At 31.8% G+C, this 25,607-nt stretch overlaps 1 protein-coding gene across 43 annotated transcripts in view; it reads left to right on the top strand.

Annotated features, from left to right (window-relative positions):
* LOC140441182 (uncharacterized) overlaps positions 1-23,390 on the top strand; it is a 59,586-nt gene extending 36,196 nt beyond the window's left edge. For 24 of the 43 annotated variants that reach the window (XM_072531735.1, XM_072531739.1, XM_072531740.1 and 21 more), the window contains 8 exons: positions 10,640-10,690; positions 11,451-11,501; positions 12,236-12,286; positions 13,918-13,956; positions 14,075-14,113; positions 14,264-14,302; positions 20,771-20,797; positions 22,917-23,390. In XM_072531735.1, coding sequence (XP_072387836.1) covers positions 10,640-10,690; positions 11,451-11,501; positions 12,236-12,286; positions 13,918-13,956; positions 14,075-14,113; positions 14,264-14,302; positions 20,771-20,797; positions 22,917-23,005 — 386 coding nt within the window. In that variant the 3' untranslated portion in view covers positions 23,006-23,390. The remainder of the gene's footprint in view (positions 1-10,639; positions 10,691-11,450; positions 11,502-12,235; positions 12,287-13,917; positions 13,957-14,074; positions 14,114-14,263; positions 14,303-20,770; positions 20,798-22,916) is intronic. The other 19 variants (XM_072531743.1, XM_072531741.1, XM_072531727.1 and 16 more) reach the window with 10 other exon arrangements.
* Positions 23,391-25,607: the final 2,217 nt, after the last annotated feature.

Below are 25,607 nucleotides of genomic sequence, written 5' to 3'. Positions count from 1 at the left end.
AATAAAATATAAATCATTAATTACAATTGTTGCAAAAGAAATCAAACTCCCTGTAGGTCACAAGATTCATGACTCCATCTCTTGCACATATAACATTGCAAATAGTATCTTACTTTGTATGTAGTCTCCATTACACACTCTGCATGTCTCATTTCTTAATATTTTCCATTAGCGAATTTTGACTGATTTTTATTTGTTTCCTTCTTTGTATTTTTTGCTTTCTCAAATGCTTTAAGAGGGAAGACCTCATCACATTGCAATGCAATGTGATGGAAATGTCAGAAGGATGATATTATTTTCCCATGCTAACATTACTGTCTCGAAATTTATATGTGCTTTATGATTGTCCATAATAATAAGACATGGGTTTCTCTTTGGATGGATTGATATAATTAATAAAAGTTTAATTGCTAATAGAAATCCGTCTTCTGTTATCCAACCGCTTGGATTGGCTAAACCCAAGGCACCTTTTGGACCATTTTTTAGCATACAATCTTTATGATGAACTCTTGGTAACACAAATGCTGGAGAAATTATGTCCCCAAAAGCAGTCATAAAACTTACCATAATCACTAAATTACCCCTTTCGGCTGAAGTTATTTGTCGAACATCTTGGCTCCTTTCGCTGGTTTGCCATTTGAAGGATTTGTTACGATACTGCAGCCAGTCCCGTCAATGTTCCATATCATGTATGGCTCAAAAGTAAATATTTTAAAGACCATTTCTAAATTCTCATGAACCTAGCTACATTTTTAGAATTAAAAGATATAGTTCGTGATAGAAAAGTATTTTCGGTCTTTCTGATAAAAAGAGTGGGTTTCCGTTTTAGAAAACCACGTAAACAATCCTTATTGGTCTTTTTACGTTGGTTTTAAATAGTAGGTACTACATTATTTACTTTAGGTAACTTTACTTTACGGTAGTTAACCAACAGCACATCTTGGAACACCTTTTTGAATAGTCAGGTAGCATTTTTTCTTGCAAAACAGAAAATGTGCTTATATTTACAAATTTCAGGCTGATGATGATATTTACGTTCATTGTTTTTAGCAGTTTTACAAATTTCTGGGGTCACAAAGTTCAGGTCAATGATTTCACTTCTGGGACGAACCCTCTTCCTTTTTATTATGCTTATTGTCTAAATTAAAAATAAAAAGCCTATAAAAATGAATTTAAACTTATATTTTTGATAAGGTGTTTTGAAACGAACAGATATCAACGCATTAAAAAGGCCCTTTTTAAAAAAGGCCAAATTGTCTCAATAACAGAGATGACGGCATACGGTTAGCTTCGACTTGGATACCTCTCATAAAGAAAATATCGTCCGCTTCACCCGTCAATCAAAATCCCACTGTTAGAAATGTTCGCGCCAACCCCCGCACCAACCACGCGTCAATCCCCACGCAAACGCTCACGCTAACCTTCATCCAAACCGCGTCACCATCGACGGTATAAATGCTTAAGACCTGCTTAACCGTGAAGTTGGTCGATCATTGATCTTCCCTGCCTAAATCCTATCTGATATTCTCCGATGATCTTATCTGCGAGCGGATGTAGTCTATGGTTAAGTATACTGGTAAATATTTTATATCCACAACATATCAAAAAAAATCCCCTATAGTAAGGACAAAGGAGCTTATCGCTCTTTTTGTGGATTGAGCAGATGATACTCTTATTCCACTCTTTTGGCATTTTCTCTTATCTTCATATTCTGTGTATGATTCTCTTCGTTATTTCCCATCCACCCAACTTGAACAATTCTGCGGGTATTCCAGCACATCCTGGGGCCGAGTTATTTTTCTGCAGTTTTATTGTCCTTTCAACCTCATCTATCGTTGGCGATTTTGTTATTTTATTCTCTTCACTTTCTACCACTTCCAATAGCTCGTGTTCTGTGTCTTCTACATAATCATTTTCAGAGTTTTCAGTCAGCAGTTTTTCAAAATATGTTTTCCAAAAAAAGTTTTTTTAATTTCGTTAGTGTTGCTGGTGTTATTTCGCCGCTGGTACAGATCAGTTTTTGATTGATATAGAAATGTTTCTTCAACGTCGATATTCCCAAAAAAAATCTTTATTTCGAAAATAAGTTACAATTTTTGAGAAATTCTACAAACTACTACATTTAATGATTTAAACTTGACTATTGAAACATAATAATTACAATAATAATAAAAATATTGATTTCTTCCTATTTATAACGTCGGATATCGGAATCTGCTGATTCTTAATAGTAAGGGAGCTTATGGCTACATTTCTCCTCCCTCCATTGGTTGGGACTTCGTCCTCGAAGTTTTGGTTACTTCGGCTATCAGCTCGTCTAGTATCTGGATCTGGGCAGGATGCAATTTTTCTCCAAATAGGATTTTGGAAATTCGTTTTCTTTTCCTAATTAGGAAGATTATTAGGAAAGCTAAAATAGTTAAAAATATTATAACAGAAGTGGTGCTCAGTCCTATGGATAATCGGGGTAGTACTTCTATGGTATCTATTGGTTGAATTTGGCCATGTGTCTCTGGGATTGTTAATTTTTCGATTTTCATCTCATGGTTTGGTATTAATTTTATTAAAACAATTTTTGGAATGGAAATGTCTTGAGACGTCTTTTTATTAAATTGGATACCTTCAATCATTATTGGTACATCTGTCGTCAAGAGGCTGGTTGAATTAATTTCTATCTGCTGGATTCTCATTGGGTGAACTATTCCTAGCAATATAACTTTGCTGGTTTCTTGGAAAAAGTTCTCTGTGATTAATGTTTTTGTGCAATTATCTACATTGGGTATGTTACATTTGGATTGTACATAGTTGGAACAAACTATGTTATCGCCTTGTCCTATACAAGTGTTGAACCATTTATTATTTGTATAGTAGCTTGCAGGTGGCAGAATCATAACATGATCTTTGTTTGGAATGGGATAGATTTTATAGGTAGTGTAAGGAATTTCATGGAGTATAGGGATTTTAATTATTATGAGCATTGTATTTGAAGTTACACAAACTAAAGTTTTTGTTGACTCTATAAGTTCGTAAGGGTGTTCATTACTATTGGGAATTGAATTTCTGGGATAAATTTTGAGAAGGTTCTCTTTAAGGTCTATTATTTCCTTTAAAGTGAATAATTCTATATTAGAGATATTAAGTTCAGATAAAGTAATGGTTCTTATAAGTTTCATTAGAAATTCGTTTATATTTTGGAGATTTATTATCTCATTGTGTAGAATGATATAGCTGTCAAAATCAGCTGATAATTTGTTGAGTGCAGATATGAGAATTGAATTATCAGAATTCAGTTTTTCTAAAAGTTTATCGAATCTCGTGTTAAAAGAGTTTCCATACGATATTTGGTTATTAAATTTTTTTTATGATTTCGTTTTGTTTATTTTCTAAAGAGATTATGTGTGATTTTAACAAGTCTAAGTCAGAGTCGTCTGGATTTCCAGTCACGTATTTGATGGCTGTACCTAGAAAATTAAAAAGTCCGCGTTTCTGTTTTCGCGTAATCTTGTGTAGATCGTCTTTTGTTTGTTCTTGTATGTGGGTGTATTGGGAGTACAGTAGCGAGAGAGGTGCATTTTTGAAGTGATCTTTGAAATAGCTTGTCGGACTAGCGTCAATACTGTCGGATAATTTGTCTAGCGGAATGTGAAGAAAATGTCTGTGATAGTGGGAGATTTCTCTTGATTTGCCTATCTCTTCAGCATAGTAACCATTATTCGGAATCTCCTGAATATTGAGTGGATGGACCAGGGCGAGGATTGTCCTGTGAAAAATTTGGGTCTTGAGTAGGTTTATCTACATGTTTTCGTATTCGTTTTACATATTTAAGGTGAGTGCTTGTTAAATTTTGTTTATCTGTTTTACCGATTATTTTTGTTTTGTCTTGCGTTTCTGGATGAATAGTGGAGAAAGGGGCTTGTAATTTGGACTTATGTTTTTTCTTAGAAACATATAGGGATTTTGTAAGGTCTATTTCCGGAATATCTTCGGCATTTTCGTTTTGTCTATCTAAAAGTTGTTGTCTTTTTTGTTTTTGTTTAATATATAGTTCTGCAATAAAGGGTTGGAGTTCTTCTTTATGTCTTTGTTTATATGTTTCGTATATCGGAAGATCAAAGTCGAAATGTATTTCTTCTGCATAGGGTCCGTACAGAATTGAGAACGGGGAATAATCTGTGGAACTGTGGATTGATTGGTTGTAAATAAGAATGGCGTGTGTTAGAATGTCATCTAACGAATCATTTGGATTTTGGGCTTGTAAGGTCCTAAGTTTTTCAATAAGAGTTGAATGAAAGCGCTCTACAGGAGAGTTTGAGGAAGAATTGTTTACTGTTGTAAAATGTATTTCGATTTTGTGGATATTTAGGAATTCTTTAATGACTGCAGAATTAAATTCGGTGCCGCTGTCGCATACAATCTTTTTTGGATAATTGTGGTGCGAAAAGTAGTGTCTTAATTTATTTAGTATGGAAATGGAAGTTTTGTCGGTGAGCTTATAGCATTGACCGTATTTGGAAAAAGAATCTATTATTGTGAGATACAGGTTTTTATTGCAGTGGAATAGATCGATATGTAATATATCAAAAGGTTTTTGACCTAACAACGGTCCTAATTGGGGAAGTTTATAAGGGCGTCGTTCGTATTTATTTTTTAGGCAAATTTCGCATTTATTGATAAAATTAGAAATAGTTGTCTGCATTGAGGGCCAATAAAATTTTTGTTTTAAATGTTTGTAGGTTTCAATTATTCCGTTGTGATTTTCTACGTGATATTTCTTTATGCATTCTATTTGTTGCTTTTCTTCTTCTATGTCCTGAAGTAGTATATTGCAAAATATTGCTTTGACTGTGGAATTTATTTTTTCTTTAAAATAGTTACAGATAAAAGGTCTAAATTCATGAGGGATTGTTATTGCAAATTTTTGATTTGGTCTAAGGATATTTTGGAAGGTATTTGCTATTTCTGTTTTCCAATTATTTGTCAAAGTGACAGTGTAACGGTGTTTGTTAAAAATTCTTTTGTATATAATTTCAAAATTATTTGACTCTGGTTTAAAAATAATTTGGTTTGAGGATAAATTAATTGGTTCAGGTGAAATCTCTATTCCAGTGATAGGGTTCTCAACTGATGTATGTTGTGTGTTAGTACTGTTTTGTAAGTTGTCAAAATCGGCAAGGAAATCGTCTATGTCGAAATTGTCGGGTGGTTCAGCACATTCTGAATTCGGGGGTTCAGCACATTCTGAACTCGAGCTTAGGGCATTTATTTGGACTCGGCTAAGAGCATCAGCAACTTGATTCTCTTTGCCTTTTTTATATTTAACTTCAAAATCATATTCTTCTAGTTTAAGTCTCCATCGGGCTAATCTAGAAGTGGGGTCTTTAATTTTGTAGATCCATACGAGAGGATTGTGATCTGTTTCTACAGTGAATTTTTGGTTGTATAAATACATACGGAAGTGTTTACAAGAATCTAGTATGGCTAAAAGTTCTTTTTCAATAGTGGAGTAGTTTCGTTCTGCGGAATTTAGAGTTCGAGAATAGTAGGCAATAGGGTGATTATTTTGAGATAATACTGATCCTATAGCTATATTAGAGGCGTCTGTAGTCAGTACAAAAGGCTTTTCGAAGTCTGGATATTGTAAGACTGGAGAATTAGTTAACAATTGTTTGCATTTTGCAAAACATTCTAAATAATTTGGATTTGTGGGGTCGATAGTTGCTCCTTTTCGAGTACATCTCGAAAATGGGGATGTTATTTTTGCAAAGTTGGGTATGAATCTTCGGTAGTAACCGATTAAACCAAGAAATGATTTAATTTCTTTTACTGTTTTTGGTAGAGGATATTTTTGTATAGCTTCGATTTTTGCTGGGTTAGGTTTGATTCCTTCGGTTGTCACTACGTGACCTAAGAAAGAAACTTCTTTCGTGAGAAACTCGGATTTGTCTAACTGAATTTTTAAATTATTTTTCCTAAAAGTGTCAAAAATAGTCGCAATATGAACTAAGTGTTCTTGCAGTGACTTGGAAAAAATAATGACATCGTCCATGTAGACGAAGCAAAACTTATGAATAAAGGGCCTAAGAATATTGTCCATTAACCTTTCGAATGTTGCTGGGCTATTCTTTAAACCAAAGGGCATACGTAAAAATTCAAAGTGACCATGCGGAACTGAAAAGGCTGTTTTCCGAATAGAATCCGGATGAACTTCAATCTGATGGTAACCTTGAGCTAAATCTAATGTTGTGAAATAACTGGCTTTTCCTAAGTTATCCAGTATCTCATCTATCTGAGGAAGTGGGTAGCGATCACTTTCAGTATGATCATTGAGCTTCCTGTAATCAATTACTAATCTAAATTTTTTCTGACCTGAGGCATCAGCTTTTTTTGGTACTATCCAAACTGGAGCTGAGTACGGTGAAATTGACGGTCGAATTATCTTATTATCTAATAAATTATTTATTTGTTTTTTTATTTCTTCCTGCATTGCTTTGGGATGCCGAAATCCCTTTACATAAATTGGATTTTCATCCTTCGTTTTAATTTCGTGTCTAACAGCTGACGTGAAAGTTAAATTTTTGTTTTCGTCGTAAAATACGTCTTTAAATTTTTTGCAAAGACTTATAATTTTATATTTTTCTTCGTTATTTAAGTGCGAAGTACGGATTTTATTTTCATTAAAATGCGTCGTTGGAATTTTTACTATATTATAATTACAAAAGTTCTCAACTTCAATTCTCTTATTAAATTTCATAGGCATAGGTAAGTCGAAAGTGTCTAGAAAGCCGTTTTTTGCAACGTGAATAGAATGGGGAATTTTGATACCTTGAAAGTGTCTTTCGCGCAATAAAACTTCGCCATTGTGAACGCTTACTGGAATTTTTTGGTATAATGTTTCAAATGGAATGCTAACGTGAGGATTCTCAAAGGTTAAAGTATGAGTTGCGTAGCTAATTGTGGCGTGGAATCTTTTCAGATCGTAAGTTCCAAGGAGGATATCAAAGTGCTGACTAAAGTCTGCGACTTTTACGTCGAATGTTTGTGGAATTCCATATTCTAGGAATAGTGGCGTCTTAATATTTAAGTCGTGCTTGGAAGTAATTTTCATTGACGTTAGCGAAAAAGGTTTTCGATAAATATGATTTTTATCAAATAGTTTGAGAGCTAGCGGATTTAAAATTGAATGGGAACCGCCGGTATCGATTAAAACGCGTAGATGTGTTTTGGGTGTAACGAAGCAGGGTAACCCAGGGGAACTTTCGATATTATGTAGGTTTATACAGGGGGTGGATGATCGTCTAACGGGATGGCTTGAAAATCCTGATGATTTTCATCATGCAAATCGGGCTCTTGTTCGGATTCATAATTTTCGAAATCATTTTCGAAATATTGGGTATCATTTGAGTCTATGTGAAAATTGTGGCTTCTATTAGTTGTAATTGTCATGGGCTAATGGTTTCTGGTTGTGGTAGTTTGAACACCGCTCATTGGAGTAGCAAAATTTGGTTGGGGTCGAGGAGCTTTATATTTATTTAATCTTTGTTGGTTGTTTTTCGGAACATTGTTTCGTTGGAAGGATTGATTTTGTTCGTGAGAACTGAAATTTTGTCTCTGAGGAAAATTATAGTTCTGTTGTGGAGTGAAGTTAAAATTGGGCTCTGTGTTGTGAGTTGAAGGTCTCACATAATTTGAATGCGTGGGTTGGAAGTTTGAGTATGTGGGTTGGAAGTTTGTGGATCTTTGATTATTCGAAGATTGATAGGGTTTATTTTTGAGTGGGGCCTTTTTGTTTTGTTGGCTCTTAAGGAAGTTCATGTATTGTTGTTGATTTTTGTGGTTATCGTAGGCAATACACTTTTGAAGGGCTTCTTCTAGGGAATTTAATTCAAAATGCGATAAGTATTCGCAATAAGGCTCGTTGATTCCGGTACAGAAAGTTTTGAGGGCAATGTTTTTGAAGTATGGAGTTTTAAAAGTTACTGTCGCGGGATTATCGTTTAGGGTGATGTGTTGGAGTAAATCGTTTAGATTTGTAGTTATTCTCTGATGATAATTGTCGTAGGATTCACTATGTTTTTGGACGGTGGTGGATAGTTGTGTTACTAATATGTCTTCGGAACGTCTGTCTCCGTATTTAGTTAATAACGCTGGACGAATTTCTGTCCAATTGGTTTTATTAGAATAGTTTAAGAAATTTCTAGGTTCTCCTTTAATTCGAGATACGATATGGGGAATTTAAGATAAATTCTTGGGACGGATTTAAATCTTGGGTGCCTAAGAAAACTATTAAATTATCTACTGCTTTGATAAAGGTGGAGAGGTTGTCTCCAGAAGAGAATTCGGGTAGAGTTGAGCAAAGGCTAGCAATATCGCTATTGGTCATCGGCATTTTGGAACGTAATTTAGATGCAGGCTTAGATTTAGAGGTTTGTAGATTTCTTTTTATTTTTAAATTTAAATTGTCGAATAGTAAACTTAAATTTTCGATACTATTTTGGGAAATATCATTCAATGTACTCATAAAATATATGCAAATATATATAAAAATTCGTTGAAGTAAAATGTTATAAATAATATAAATTCAATAAACAATAAATAATAAATTCAATGTAAATGTTTAAGAATTCAATTAAAATAATAAATGCTCATAAACAATGGTAAAGAAAGGAAAAACTTACGCAAGGATGATCGTGTTTGATTTCCAATACATTTTTCTCTTTTACCAGGTTCTTCAGGATTTCATTAAACTAATGTAGACTAGGAAACGACTATGTTTCTGTATGAAATATCCTGTGGTTCGCAGCGCCAGAAATGTTTCTTCAACGTCGATATTCCCAAAAAAAAATCTTTATTTCGAAAATAAGTTACAATTTTTGAGAAATTCTACAAACTACTACATTTAATGATTTAAACTTGACTATTGAAACATAATAATTACAATAATAATAAAAATATTGATTTCTTCCTATTTATAACGTCGGATATCGGAATCTGCTGATTCTTAATAGTAAGGGAGCTTATGGCTACATTTCTATATCCTTGTTTTATTTGTTTCATAAATTTATATGCACTTTGTGTTTTGTCTTCTATAAAGTTTATTTCCATGTCTATTCATTTTTTGTTTTTAAATAATAACATTTTTCTTTCTGTAGTTCGTCTAGTCAAATATCTATGTGCTTCATTTCGTACATTAATTGCCACCTTACACTCATCATAAAACCATTGGTCATCTTTTCTTTTTTTAGTTCCTAGCATCAATTTTGCTTCAGGTAAAGTGGTTTATTAACTCAGTAGGTTCCACTGGTTTTCTAACGATATTTCTTCATATTCCTCATATTCAGTCAGCTTCCTCCTTATTTCTTCTTTAACTTGCTTTTGAATTTTGGGTCTTTTCAGTTTTCAAAGATCTAGAATTTCCTGTCTTGGTTGATTCTCTTTTGCCTGTCGGCTGATCCTACATCTGAAATGTACCTGAACCGTATGTGGTCTGAGTGGTCTGAGTAGCAGCATGCACCTCGTCTACTTTTGACATCCAGAATGCTTGTTGCTGATCGCTTTGCTATCAAGACGTTGTCTGCTTGGTTCAAAACATCCCCTCCAGGGGATATCCAGGTTCCATTGTGTACGTTTTGTGGGAAAATATAGCAGAACTGATAATTATGTTTTTACTAGCTGCAAAGTCAACAAGATATTGGCAGTTTAAATTCGTATCTCTATGTGTCTCTATTTGTGTTTCTATTCCTTCCAATCATTCCAATGTATTCTTTTTCAGTTCCTAACTTTGCGTTTGTGTCACCTATAACTATTTTGATGTCGTTTCTGGGTGTTAGGTCATATGTTTGCTCTACTAATTGGTAAAAAGCTACTTTGGTGTCTTCATCTTGTTCATTCGTTGGGCAGTGAACGTTTATTACGGATAAGTTAAAGAAGCGAGTTTTTATTCGTCCTACAAATTCGTTTATTAACTTCTTGAAAATTTGCAGTGAAGGAACTTGCACTGAGATTTTTATTTCACTTACCTTGTATATATATTTCTATGTTTATGATTATGTTTAAATTTTCAGCTACTGTTTATAACAATGTTTAATGAACAATTTTAAGTTTTTATGCGGAGAAAATTGTAAAAAAAATAAATGTTGCATGTGGTCGAGCATTATCGTGCATTAAAGTGAATCTTTCATATCCAATGTAACCAACATATGACAAAACATGATCTTGCAGGATGTTTTAAACTTAAGAATCATCACTCATCCGTCCAATCACTTCCACAAATGCGGTACGTACCTCCCAACTAATACCTTCCCAAAGAATTATGCCATCAACTCCAAAACTAACGGTCTGGGCGAGACTGCAGCTGGCGAATCGTTCTCCAACTTTTCTGTAGACGTAGTTTTGATCATCTGGCTTCCATAATAGGATTCTGATCTCATCAGTGAAAAGAACGTTTTTCCAGTTGTCAATATTCCACTACATATGTGAACGTTAATTACGGATAAGTTGAAGAAGCGAGTTTTTATTCGTATCCTACAAATTCGTTTATTAACTTCTTGAAAATCTGCAGTGAAGGAACTTGCACTGAGATTTTTATTTGACTTACCTTGTATATATATTTATATGTTTATGATTATGTTTAAATTTTCAGCTACTGTTAAACCTACGACCAAACCCGCATCCTCAACCGTATCTGGATCAAGTAAGTTGGAATATTTTATTGACTTCACATTAAGATATATATATATATATATATATATATATATATATATATATATATATATATATATACACTCATGGACAAAAATATCCAATATTTTGGAATTTTCAAATTTTTGTTTTTTCAAAAAAAAATCTGGTCAATAAAGTCGTTTATTGTAAAATATAGTTTATTTTAACAATGTTTAATGAACAATTTTAAGTTTTTATGCAGAGAAAATTGTAAAAAAATAAATGTTGCATGTGGTCGAGCATTATCGTGCATTAAAGTGAATCTTTCACATCCAATCTAACCAACATATGACAAAACATGATTTTGTAGGATGTTTTAAACGTAAGAATCATCACTCATCCGTCCAATCACTTCCACAAATGCGGTACGTACCTCCCAACTAATACCTTCCCAAAGAATTATGCCATCAACTCCAAAACTAACGGTCTGGGCGAGACTGCAGCTGGCGAATCGTTCTCCAACTTTTCTGTAGACGTAGTTTTGATCATCTGGCTTCCATAATAGGATTCTGATCTCATCAGTGAAAAGAACGTTTTTCCAGTTGTCAATATTCCACTACATATGTGAACGTTAATTACGGATAAGTTGAAGAAGCGAGTTTTTATTCGTATCCTACAAATTCGTTTATTAACTTCTTGAAAATCTGCAGTGAAGGAACTTGCACTGAGATTTTTATTTGACTTACCTTGTATATATATTTATATGTTTATGATTATGTTTAAATTTTCAGCTACTGTTAAACCTACGACCAAACCCGCATCCTCAACCGTATCTGGATCAAGTAAGTTGGAATATTTTATTGACTTCACATTAAGATATATATATATATATATATATATATATACACTCATGGACAAAAATATCCAATATTTTGGAATTTTCAAATTTTTGTTTTTTCAAAAAAAAATCTGGTCAATAAAGTCGTTTATTGTAAAATATAGTTTATTTTAACAATGTTTAATGAACAATTTTAAGTTTTTATGCAGAGAAAATTGTAAAAAAATAAATGTTGCATGTGGTCGAGCATTATCGTGCATTAAAGTGAATCTTTCATATCCAATGTAACCAACATATGACAAAACATGATCTTGCAGGATGTTTTAAACGTAAGAATCATCACTCATCCGTCCAATCACTTCCACAAATGCGGTACGTACCTCCCAACTAATACCTTCCCAAAGAATTATGCCATCAACTCCAAAACTAACGGTCTGGGCGAGACTGCAGCTGGCGAATCGTTCTCCAACTTTTCTGTAGACGTAGTTTTGATCATCTGGCTTCCATAATAGGATTCTGATCTCATCAGTGAAAAGAACGTTTTTCCAGTTGTCAATATTCCACTACATATGTGAACGTTAATTACGGATAAGTTGAAGAAGCGAGTTTTTATTCGTATCCTACAAATTCGTTTATTAACTTCTTGAAAATCTGCAGTGAAGGAACTTGCACTGAGATTTTTATTTGACTTACCTTGTATATATATTTATATGTTTATGATTATGTTTAAATTTTCAGCTACTGTTAAACCTACGACCAAACCCGCATCCTCAACCGTATCTGGATCAAGTAAGTTGGAATATTTTATTGACTTCACATTAAGATATATATATATATATATATATATATATACACTCATGGACAAAAATATCCAATATTTTGGAATTTTCAAATTTTTGTTTTTTCAAAAAAAATCTGGTCAATAAAGTCGTTTATTGTAAAATATAGTTTATTTTAACAATGTTTAATGAACAATTTTAAGTTTTTACGCGGAGAAAATTGTAAAAAAAATAAATGTTGCATGTGGTCGAGCATTATCGTGCATTAAAGTGAATCTTTCATATCCAATGTAACGAACATATGACAAAACATGATCTTGCAGGATGTTTTAAACGTAAGAATCATCACTCATCCGTCCAATCACTTCCACAAATGCGGTACGTACCTCCCAACTAATACCTTCCCAAAGAATTATGCCATCAACTCCAAAACTAACGGTCTGGGCGAGACTGCAGCTGGCGAATCGTTCTCCAACTTTTCTGTAGACGTAGTTTTGATCATCTGGCTTCCATAATAGGATTCTGGTCTCATCAGTGAAAAGAACGTTTTTCCAGTTGTCGATATTCCAATAAATATGTGTTCTTGCAAATTCCAAACGACGAGCTTTATGATTTTGGAGAAGACGTGGAAGTTTGGCGGGGCGTCTGGGCTTTAAGTTTGCTTCTTATCTTCGTCTAACTGTTTGTGAACTCACATTAACTTGTCTAACATTTAATAGCTCATTTCTGAGGTGCATCGATGTCAATGAACGATTTCGTGTAGAATTAAGAACCACAAAACGGTTATCAATTGCGGTTGTGCACCTTGGGCATCCTTTACCAGGCCTTCGTACAAAATTTCCTGTTTCGTGGTACCTTTTTAGAGTATTCGAAACTATAGATTCAGTTCTGCTGAGACGTCGTGCGATACCTTTTTGGCCATATCCTTCCTCGTAGAAAATTACAATATGTGCTACTTGGACTTCAACGCAATGTCGATTTGGTGGGATACTTGTTTTAAACTTAGTTAAATCAAAACAATATTTAATTACACTTATATATACATACACTTATATACACATCTATATATATATATATATATATATATATATATATATATATATATATATATATATATATATATATATATATATATATAAGAAGACGGTTGCGTTTCGATTTAATTCAAGTCTCTTACCACTCCCTAACACGTGTTTCTGGGTCTACCCGTCATCAGAGAGAGTTTGTAAGAAGACTCAAACTAAATCAAAACGCACCGACTACTCTGGCAATTATAGGAAAAACAATTACCAAAGTATGCTACTAGAGACCTCTAGTGAGGAAATATGAAGTTAAATGTGTCGATAACAGAAACACGTGTTAGGGAGTGCTAAGAGAGTTGAATTAAATCGAAACGCAACCGTCTTCTTATATTTATCGTCCTTACTCGACGCAATGAGTACAAGAATGATGGTAATTTATATGGGTAAATTGTTGATGCATAAATATTCCCAGCATTGCTCTGAATGGCTTGATTAAGCTTGGGTATACAATTTACTTTAATTGCTATCGGCACATTTAACTTTATATATATATATATATATATATATATATATATATATATATATATATATATACTTATGGTTATGTTTAAATTTTCAGCTACTGGTAAATCCACAACCGAACCCGCGCCTGAACCAAGTAAGTTGAAATATCTTGTTCAGTTCATATATATATATATATATATATATATATATATATATATATATACATATATATATATATATATATATACTTATGGTTATGTTTAAATTTTCAGCTACTGGTAAATCCACAACCGAACCCGCGCCTGAACCAAGTAAGTTGAAATATCTTGTTCAGTTCATATATATATATATATATATATATATATATACATATATATATATATATATATATATATATATATATATATATATATATATATATATATATATATATATACTTATGGTTATGTTTAAATTTTCAGCTACTGGTAAATCCACAACCGAACCCGCGCCTGAACCAAGTAAGTTGAAATATCTTGTTCAGTTCACATTATTTACATTAAGATCTTTTCCTCATTAAGAAAAAAAACAAAATGGGTATTTAAGATGAAAGGCCACCGTAAATCCGTATTTCTGACTATTTATTCGTCATCAGGACGGTACAGTTAAGTTAGAAAAGGGAATATTAACTTGGGAAAGAATCACTACAGGAGCAATATTGCTCCTAGGAACCTCCTGCAGTAATCATTTCTTAAGTTAACATGCTCCTATTCTAACTTGTCTGCACCATACTGATGACAACCAGATAGTCAAAAATACGTTTTTAGGGTTGTTTCGGTCCTATATACCTATTTCTTTTTTCGTCGTTGGCGAAATTAGCGAGATTTGCCAATACTATTGATTATATATATATGGTGATCATATATATCAAGTAAGTATATAAATATATATTACCATCAAGTGGTGATTCTTGAGGATGCAGTCAGTCTATTTGGCCCACAAGAGAAAGAAAACTCTTTGACTTACTGTCAAGCTTTTAAATATATTTTAATTCTTTTTCAAGACATCTGTTAACAAAGAAATATAAAACTTATCTAGTTATAATTGTTAATTGTCTTACTAACTAGTCGTGAGATTACAGTTTATGTTGACTTTATGAAACAAACCATTACACATATATTAAAAAAAATTTTTTTTTAATTTTTGTTAAAATAACTATATTGTCAATATATATGTCATTATCATATTGGTTTGATGAATGGACATATATGAATGAATATACAGTTATTTTACGCGGAAAGCAAAACCAGTATTTATTATTATTAATTTAATTGTCGATAAAAAATAAATTAATCCTGTCAGTTTGGCTTAAGCACATATGAATTTTTTAATGTTGGGATGTCGATAAAAATGAGATTATGATGGTATTTATTGATATGTTAATATGTAACAATAAATGTTACTTAATTTGTCAATATCTGATTTTCTATTTATACATTTTTTATTTTTCTGTATATGTGTCATTTCTAAAAATAACCGCTTCTGTTCATGTTTCTGCCTCTCTAGAATTGAAGCTTGTGAGCAATCAAATGTGTGATTTAGATTGATAGAGTGTTCGGCTAATGCACAAGCATGTGATTTGTTTGTTTTTACATTACTTTTGTGAGAAATAATTCTGCTGTGTAATGTTCGAGAAGTTTCTTCTACATAAACTTTATCTCAGTCTGAGCAAGGTATTTGATACACTACTTTAAAACTTTCCTTAGTTGTTAGAGGATCTTTAGTTTTAGTGTATAAATGTGCTATGATTTTAACATTTCTAGTGGCAATTTTTATGTTTTCTAATCTAGAAAGATTAGATAATGACAATATAGTTATTTTAACAAAAATTAAAAAAAAAAATTTTTAATATATGTGTAATGGTTTGTTTCATAAAGTCAACATAAACTGTAATCTCACGACTAGTAAGTAAGACAATTAATAATTATAACTAGATAATTTTTATATTTCTTTGTTAACAGATGTCTTGAAAAAGAATTAAAATAGATTCGAAAGCTTGACAGTAATTCAAAGAGTTTTCTTTGTCTTGTGGGCCAAAAAGACTGACTGCATCCTCAAGAATCACCACTTGATATTTAAATCAATAATATCACCATCTTATATATATATATATATATATATATATATATATATATATATATATATATATATAGAAAAGATAAGAAATTTAATCTTTGCAGATTAGTTAAATAGTAAACTCTTAAATATTGGGGAAATCTGCAAGAAAGACTCTAATGTGTATCAATTGTTTCGCTGAACGTTTTCGCCAAAGAGAATTAATTTGGCTTCTTCAGGGCTGAAAGTGAATAAATTATAATTAGCTACCATATATTATCTATTAAAACATTATTGATCTTACCGTAACTTAGAATTGTAGAGTTAGAATATTAAAAAACTTTGCTAGTAACATAGTGGTGTTTTTTGTTACTATGTGCAAAAAAAAGTTATTTTAAGGTTTGAAATGTATGGTAGCTTTGAACTTGACACGTAAAGGCTTACCCAAGGTTAATCGAAAAACCCAATGTAACTACATTTAAAAGGAGGTAATTCTTTGAATTGTCGACATTAGCATTAGCATTAGCATTAGCCAAACATGTCCATTCCACTGGTCATCTCATGGACTATACGAACACTACAATTCTCCACCGTGAGAACAATAAATCTAAAAGAGAGTTCATTGAAATGTCTTATATTTTCCTTAACGATTTCTCCATTAATGTTAAGAGTGACATTAAGAATCTAAGCGATATATACCACTTGTTACTTAAATCAGATACCAAGAACAATACTATATCACAGATAACTAACTTGACTGATATATCCATTAACAACTAACATACCTTTATAATTAATTTTCATTAACAAAAAAATATATAACATTCCCTTGCTTTTCTTAGATACATCTCAATAAGATGCAATAATACATGAACAATAGAATATAATTAAATAAAGAAAATCAAAATAATATTTCCCTATACTGGGATTTAATTTCATTCGTTTTTTACCAATGAACCTTAACGACATAAAGATTCATAAGAACTACTGAAGTTGTCAGCGCTTGCGTTCTGGCTAAAACAGAACCTCACTTTTAAACTTTCTAAAAATCAAAAATTTAGTTATTGCCGACAATTCAAAGAATTACCTCCTTTTAAATGTAGTTACATTGGGTTTTTCGATTAACCTTGGGTAAGCCTTTACGTGTCAAGTTCAAAGCTACCATACATTTCAAACCTTAAAAAAACTTTTTTTTTGCACATAGTAACAAAAAACACCACTATGTTACTAGCAAAGTTTTTTAATATTCTAACTCTACAATTCTAAGTTACGGTAAGATCAATAATGTTTTAATAGATAATATATGGTAGCTAATTATAATTTATTTTTTTTTCAGCCCTGAAGAAGCCAAATTAATTCTCTTTGGCGAAAACGTTCGGCGAAACAATTGATACACATTAGAGTCTTTCTTGCAGATTTCCCCAATATTTAAGAGTTTACTATATATATATATATATATATATATATATATATATATATATATATATATATATATATATATATATATATATATATATATATATGTAATATATCTAGGGTGCTCGGTAAAAAGAGTATAAGTCAAAAATGGTCAAAATATTATCTTTGCCGAATAAGTTTATAAAGGACTATATCTTTACCTTGGTATCAATAGAACAAGTCAATATGCTAATATAAATTAAATAAAACTGTTTCGTCTTTTTAGTACAACTAGTTAAATGAACTTTTAATTTGGTAAAAACAGTGTATGTCAACTTACATACACTGTTTATACACTTCGAGTTGGTAACTATTCTTGGCTCTAAAAGTATATGTCGACATGTAGATGATTATAGTGACGAGGATGAAAACTATATGCCGGATAGTAGTGACTCTAGCAGTGCTGTTGAAGAAAAAATAGAACCTGTTCCAAATTCTAGGTCTGAAAATACAGAGAATAGATCAAAATCAGGTAATACCAGTATTGATTCCAACAATGAAGGAGTTTATTCACGAAAAAAAAAGAGTGAAAATTAAAGGAAATCGAAACTTTGGAACAACTTAATGTAACAGCAAAAAATAAGGTAAAACTAGGACGCTGCATGAAAAAACTTGAAGTCTGTAGAAACAAATGCAATAAGAAAATTACGGAAGATATACAAAATAAGCTATTCGACGAATGTTGGTCTATGGGTGATCGCAACAAACGCGTTGAAAAAGAAAAAGTTCGCAAAGTGACTCATGTTTTTCATTTAAAGGTAAATAGCGCTAGAATTTAAGTTTGTAAAAAATTTTATGAACACATTTGATGAGACAAATATATTTATTACACTGGCTCTTATAAATAGGGATTCAAATACTTAAGGGAGAATAACTGATGACCAGCGAGGTCGTGATCCTTCTGCTAATAAGCGTAATGAAGAAACTATTAATGCACAAACTATATTATATGCTTAATATAAAATTGATAGGTTCGAGTTGACACTATTACTGGCGTCAAAATGTTCTTATATATTTTTTCAGTTACTACTCCGTTCCCAACCAAATTAAATGTTTCAACTAAGTTAAAATATTTAATTCGCTTTTTATCAAGATTTATGCTATATGAAAATAACTATTGTATATTATATATATATATATATATATATATATATATATATATATATATATATATATATATATATGTGTGTGTTTTGGATGGGTTGGAGTCAATAAAAGGGGCTATTAGGTAACTAGTTTTTATCTCGAGCTTTCAATTGTGTTTACAATAATTTTCAAGAGCTGCTAAAAAATACAAAATATCTTACAAAGTGGAACTACAAAAAAATAACTGATCAAATAAAATTTCTTTGGTTAATAAATTTTTGCTACTAAACATATTTCAAAACACTATTTTAAAAAATTAGCTTATCTAATAAATGTTTCTCTTAAATTTTGTAACATAATATTGAAAAAAAAATTTAACACAAAAACAATTGAATTTATAAATAAGTTAAAATAGCGACCAATTACAAATAAGCCTCAATGTCATGAATGCCATCTTAAAATTTTCATTTTTGACAATTATATTGTCAAAAATAAAATTTTGTTTGAAAATTCTTTTTTATTTAATAAAAAAGAAGATTTATTCATCATTGATAGATGCATGAAAAATTAATGTAATGTAAAATTATAAATGGTATAATGGAAAATTATATTAAAATGTGATATTTTACTGGTTTTAATAAACTATAGAGAAATAATATAATTATAAATTTTGCTTAGAGTTTGAATTTCTGATCTTTTGTTTAAGTTATTATCACTTCTGCTAATACAAAACATTTTTAAAAAAGTCCTTTTGAATTTATTACTTTCATTACACAAAATTTTAATGTTATCAAAATCCATAATATGGTCTTTGTCGATTACATGCTCTGTTAAAGCACAAGATTTTTTAATTCTACAATCACTTTTGTGGGAAATAATACGATTTGACAGATTTCTTCCGGTCTCACCAACATACACAGCTTCACACTAAGTACAACTAATGCTGTATACTACATTTGTTTTATTTAATTTTTGTCTATAGGATACTTAGTTTTGGAATACAAAGATGAAATAGTTTTGATGTTCCTTGTAGCTATTTTTAAATTGTCAATAACCTTTAGTGTTTGTATTAATTTAGGTGTTAATGATGGTATAAAAGGTAGTGAATGATAATAGATGTTCTGATTGTTGGATACAATGTTCTGAGATTTAGCAAAAAGTGGTGTTAAGTTATTTATATTAACAATATTAAAAAAAGCATCCAATGTAGCATATCTGGAGACTAGGAGTTCTCAATTAAAAGATTTTTTAACAATTGAAGATCTTCTTGTAGATAATCTGGATGAGAAAGCCATAAAACTCGTTCTTTTAATCCTGTTATAAGGTTCATTTCCATCTTGTTTGTATAATGTGAGTAATAGCTTATAAATCTATTACTACACATGGGTTTTCTGAACCATCTGATTTTCAACACATTGTCTGTAGTTCTTACAATTCTCATGTCAAGGAATGGTAGAGAATTATCAACCTCTTCCTCAACTGTAAATTGTATATGTTGATTATGATTGTTGAAAATGTTAACTGTTTCATGAATTTTGTGTTTAGGAAGTGCCAAAACAAAATTATCTACATATCTTTTAATAAAAGGAATGAAAAAATGCAATAATTGTTGATACAATCACTGATAACATCATCCATGACATGGCTACTTAGAATGGGTGAAAGACTAGATCCCATAGGACTACCAAAAATATGTTTAAAAAAGACACCATTAAATATAAAAATATTAGAATCAAAATATCTATCAATGATGAATAAATCTTCTTTTTTATTACTAAATAAAATGAATTTTTAAACAAAATTTTATTTTTGGCAATATAATTGTCAAAAATGAAAATTGTAAGTTGGCATTCATGACGTTGAGGCTTATTTATAATTGGTCGCTATTCTAACTTATTTATAAATTCAATTGTTTTTGTGTTAAAAAATTTTTTTTTCAGAATTATGTTACAAAATTTAAGAGAAACATTTATTAGATAAGCTAATTTTTTAAAATAGTGTTTTGAAATATATTTAGCAGCAAAAATTTATTAACCAAAACTAATTTTGTTTGGTGAGTTAATATATTTTTTTCTATTTCCACTTTGTAAGAAAACGCAATTGAAAGCTCGAGATAAAAATAGTTACCTAATAGCCCCTTTTATTGACTCCAACCCATCCAAAACATATTTATATATTTTTTCCAAACCAGTCACAAGTACTTCGTTTTTCTTATATATATATATATATATATATATATATATATATATATATATATATATATATATATTTATATAGTTATACATTTTTATATTGTGGTAAATGATATATATTGTTTAAATTTTTTTCAGCTACTGCTTCGACTCCAACCTCATCAAGTAAGTTGAAATATTATATCTTATATTAGGTTTTTGGTTTATTAGGTTTATATTAGGTATAAAAACAAATATTATAGAGGAGATTACTCAAAAGTGGAGTTTTGTTTTTCATTTTTTTCAAAAAGGTAGTCTCTGAAATTCAGGCTGAAAGTAGTCCACCCATGTTTCCGTCTGAATGTGTTTCGTTTTAATTAGTTCGTTCATCTCTTTTCTTTGTCCTCTGATCATTCTCCATATTTCTTTTTGTATTCCGTAGAAATCGTGTACCATCTGTATTAAGAAATCTGCCAGTGTTCCTTTAGTGGTTGTATGCCTGTTGTGTTTGTTGTGTTCTGTATTGTAAAAAGGCTTTGTTCTTTTCTTCACATTTTGTCTTCACTTCCTCTCTAAACCATGGTGTTTTTTTGATATGTTAGTGTTTTTTACTTTCCTCTCTCCAAGTGATTCTGTTGCTGCGTTAATTATGTTATTTATGAGTTTTTTCCAGCTTTCATCGATGTTATCGTTTTCTAATATTTTATTCCCAGCGATCTTCTCTGATATTCTTTTACTGTATAAGTATTTCGTGGATTCCGTATTTAGTCCTTCAACTTTGATTTATGTTTGTGTTGGGCGTTGGCGCCGCTCTCTTGGGTGGGAAGTATATCAGGATAATTCTTTAATATTGTTTACATATAATAAGAAATTATTGGTTAAAATAATCTTCTTCTTTATGTGCCGTCTTCTACCGAAGGTTGGCGACCAGCAAACGATAGGTTTCTATGTTTTGTGCCGCAGGTATTATGTTCGCAGCTTCTGGTATTTGAAACCATTGTCTCAAGTTTCTCAGCCAGGATTTCTTCTTTCTGCCCAAACCTCTTCTACCTTTATTCTTGCCTTTCACGATAAGCTGTAGCAGACTGTACTTATCATTACGGAACACATGGCCCAGGTATGACGCTTTCCTCCTTTTAACAGTTGTTAACAATTCCACCTCTTTACCCATTCGTGACGCTTAGGTGGCGGTTGCTTAAGAGCTTTCTCATTTTGATGAATTTGGATCTTGCTATTTCAATTCCGATCTTAATCTCTACGTCTGGGTCCCACTTATCATTTACTGTATATTCCAGATATTTAAATCGATGTACTCTTTCAATACGTTCGGCTTTAATATTCAGGTCGATATGTTGAATGTTCTTTTTACTGATCACCATAAATTTAATTTTCTTTCTATTGATCTTTAGTCCAAATTGGTTGCCAGTTGTATTTACTCTATTTAGCATCATCTGTAAATCTTCGATGCTATCGGCCAGTATAATAGTATCATCTGCATATCGAAAATTACTTATTGGTACGCCATTAATCTTGATGCCCTCGCTGTACTCTTCCAGTGCCTATAGAAATATTTGTTCCGTGTACAGGTTGAAAAGCAGTGGCGAAAGAGTACAGCCCTGTCTAACCCCTCTCGAAATGGTTACGTTTTTGCTCACCATATGTCCATTCTTCATGTAGGCTGTTTGATTTCAATATAGATTTTTTATAACCTGGATGTCCTTAGTGTAAAGTCATGTAAGATGTAATAGTTCTATGAGTTTGTCATGTTTGATAGTATCGAATGCTTTCTCATAGTCGATAAAACAGGCGTAAACATATTTCTGTTGATCCAGACATTTTTGAATCAAGACTTGTATTGCAGTTAAAATAATAAAATTACAATAATTACCTTTATGGGAATTTTCATGACCAGCGAGTTTATCTTCAAAGTTTTCTTTTTAACCGTTAAACCAAGAACAACAGTGGTTGCCACCATATCGTAAATAATGTGTTGAATCACTTTTGAATGTTATCATAAAGATTCGACTTACTAGCTAGGCCTTCGGATGAATGGCGTCGTTTCAATCAAATGACTATTTTTCAACCAGTTAACTGGTGCTACTAGCGACGCGGTGCTCAAGAAACAAATTTTGTCAATACATAAAAATTCGACAAAATGACTAGTCGTGTGATTGAATTTCGTTATTCAATCAAAGGGCTAGCAGTTGGATCGAATGGGTAATTTAACCATCTGGCTGCGACAGATAATATATGAATAAATGATCAATATTAAATATGTATATACTTACCTTTACTATTTTTACAGCTCCTGAAACGTCGACTTCAAGTGGGTCAATTTTGGAATACACTCAAAGAATGTTTTTGATAGGTGTTGCGGCTTTCCTGTTGTATTAATTTAACTACGTAATATTTAAACATCTAAATTATAAATGTAGCAAAAGTTTACGAAAATAATTTTGCCACATTTAAGATAATCGGCATATTACTCGAATGTAAAGCACAACTTAATATATTATTTTTCTTCCCGTTATCATAGTGTCCTGTTTCCATGTATTTTACTACTTTTTTGTATAACTAATGCGGCAAAATTATTTTAAAGTAAATATAATTACACCAAATTTAAATTAAGAAATTCATGGCAAGTTCTATCCAGAATTGTCAATATAAGTTGCTTAAATTTTGTTTCTTGAAAAGATCGCCTATTTATTATTCACATTTTATAACATAATAATTTTGATTGTTAAGTGAAATTCTGTATATATAAATTTTTACATGGAAATAGTTTTTTTTTTACCCGCAATTGTTCCCTTAACCACGAGCTTGTTCTTCCCAATAGACAAGAAAACAGGCAGGATTCCGGAGTTACCAGTGACCACTTGTTAACTGAAAATCCTAATCGAAAAAGCAAATCATTATAACATCCCGATATATGCATCTGTTGTAGACTTTTAGAAAGATTTTGACAGTGTAGAACACTGGGCTCACTAAACAGTAGTAGGGTAGACTACACAGGAGCAACTGAGCAAACCGTATTAAATCCAAAAACTAATTGAATAAAACTTAGTTAAAAGTAAATATTTTACTGACTGGATAACTTTCCAGATTTAGCCATACGGCTCACACACCCTCTAAGGGGAAAATTAACTCATTCCAGATACCTACGGTATCAAAAGGATTGAGCTCTAGTGGGACTCTTTCCGTGTTATCGAGCCCTAGGTGACTTGGTATGCTGGAGTATCTCCCAAAAATTTTCGTATACATCTGGACGTTGAGAGTAGTACAGCTTTCTGCATGGTCTTGTAGAGATGTTCATTCAGACCTATCTTTTTTATGTTTTCTAGGAGGTTCTTTGGAATGACTTTAGTAGTAGAGAGAATAATAGGTATTGTCTGGGTACTTTCCATTCTCCACTGTCTTCGTATTTGAATTTCCAGATCCCTGTACTTGGCGATATTTTCGTTCTACTTAACACGAAGATTATTGTTGTTGGGTATCGCCACATCAATTAGTGTTGCTTGTCTCTTTAGTTTATTAACTAGTATGAGATCATGTCTATTATGTGACACTGTTTGGTCTGTGAGCACAGTGCGGTCCCAGTACAGCTTGTAGTTGTCATTCTCAAGTATACTCTCAGGGACATATTGATAATATGGAAGATGGTTTGTTTGAAGAAGTCCCAGTTTGATAGCTATCTCTTGATGAATGATCTTTCCTACTGAGTCGTGCTGTTCCTTATATTCAGTTGCAGCAAATGCCTGACAGCCACCGGTAAGATGTTGGATGGTTTCCTGAGCTTGACATCCATATCGGCATTTATCATTTTGGACCTGAGGTTCTTTTACGATATATTTCAGGTAATTTTTGGTTGATATAACCTGATCCTGAATGGCCAGTAGTGAACCTTCTGTTTCAGGAAATATCTTTCCTGATGTCAGCCAGTAGTTCGATGCTATATTTTCGACATGGTCTTGACTGACCTCATTGGGATGTATCCCGTGCAGAGGTTTACCCATCCAGGTGCGCATTTTTTCGTCCTTAGTAAGATGGTTTATGCGCATTTCTGGTTCCCTCAGTTTGATCGGTGTTGTATCATCTACTGCACAAATCGCGCGATGTAGAGTAGATGTCTCAGCCTGCATCTGAAAATAAGTTCTTAAATTAGTCACTTGTTTTTCTATTTGCTCACTTATATTCATAAGTCCTCGTCCTACAAATTTTTACTGTTAAGGTATGAACGAAGCAGCTGTTTTATCCTTCTTATAAACTCAGTAGTTATCTCAGTTTTCATTTGCTTATGGTCAATCTTCCACGAAAGTTCATACTAATATCATTATAGAAATTTTCTAGTGTTTTTAGCATCTGATCCATTTGGATTAGAGTGAAAGCTAATAGTTTTCAATCATCCGTATACAATAGATGATTAAGATTTGCAACAACAGTAGTGTTATTTTTCATGATAAAACCTGTGTCAATTGAGTTCAGTATCTGGGATAGGGGTTCATCGCTAGACAAAACCACAGTGGGCTCAACGAATCTTCTTGAAATAGGCCCCGGTTGATTGCAATATTTACAGTTTCGATATTGTTTTCACCAGGTATTTTGAGGTTACTGACTGTAGAACTTTATTATTAACATTATTTTTGACAGAAAGTTGGAGTTTAATGTTCTATTTTGGAGTTTCCAATTTTTAAAGCTTTTATTTTGTTGGATTTATCTCAGTTTGCTTAAACGTTGTGTGGATTTATAGTATTTTTCTCCATATGAATGGATTTCATTCTTTTTGCTTAACCGTTGGTTGGATGTATGTCCTTTTTTCTAAATAAGTAAATACCTTAATTTTGAAAATACAACACCAATATACGAAAATAATATTATTTATCTATAAAACAAAGCTTCTCAAATATTTAGGTCTTTATCATCTTCTAGGTCTTTATCATTACTTTTTTTTCCATTTCATCACCTTCAGCGATGTCATCTTCTCGGTTATCTAAAATGT

Source organism: Diabrotica undecimpunctata, chromosome 5 (genome assembly GCF_040954645.1).
Source record: "Diabrotica undecimpunctata isolate CICGRU chromosome 5, icDiaUnde3, whole genome shotgun sequence".
NCBI lineage: Eukaryota > Metazoa > Arthropoda > Insecta > Coleoptera > Chrysomelidae > Diabrotica > Diabrotica undecimpunctata.
The sequence above is the reverse complement of the archived record's forward strand: the minus strand, read 5'-3'. Positions and strand labels throughout refer to the sequence as shown.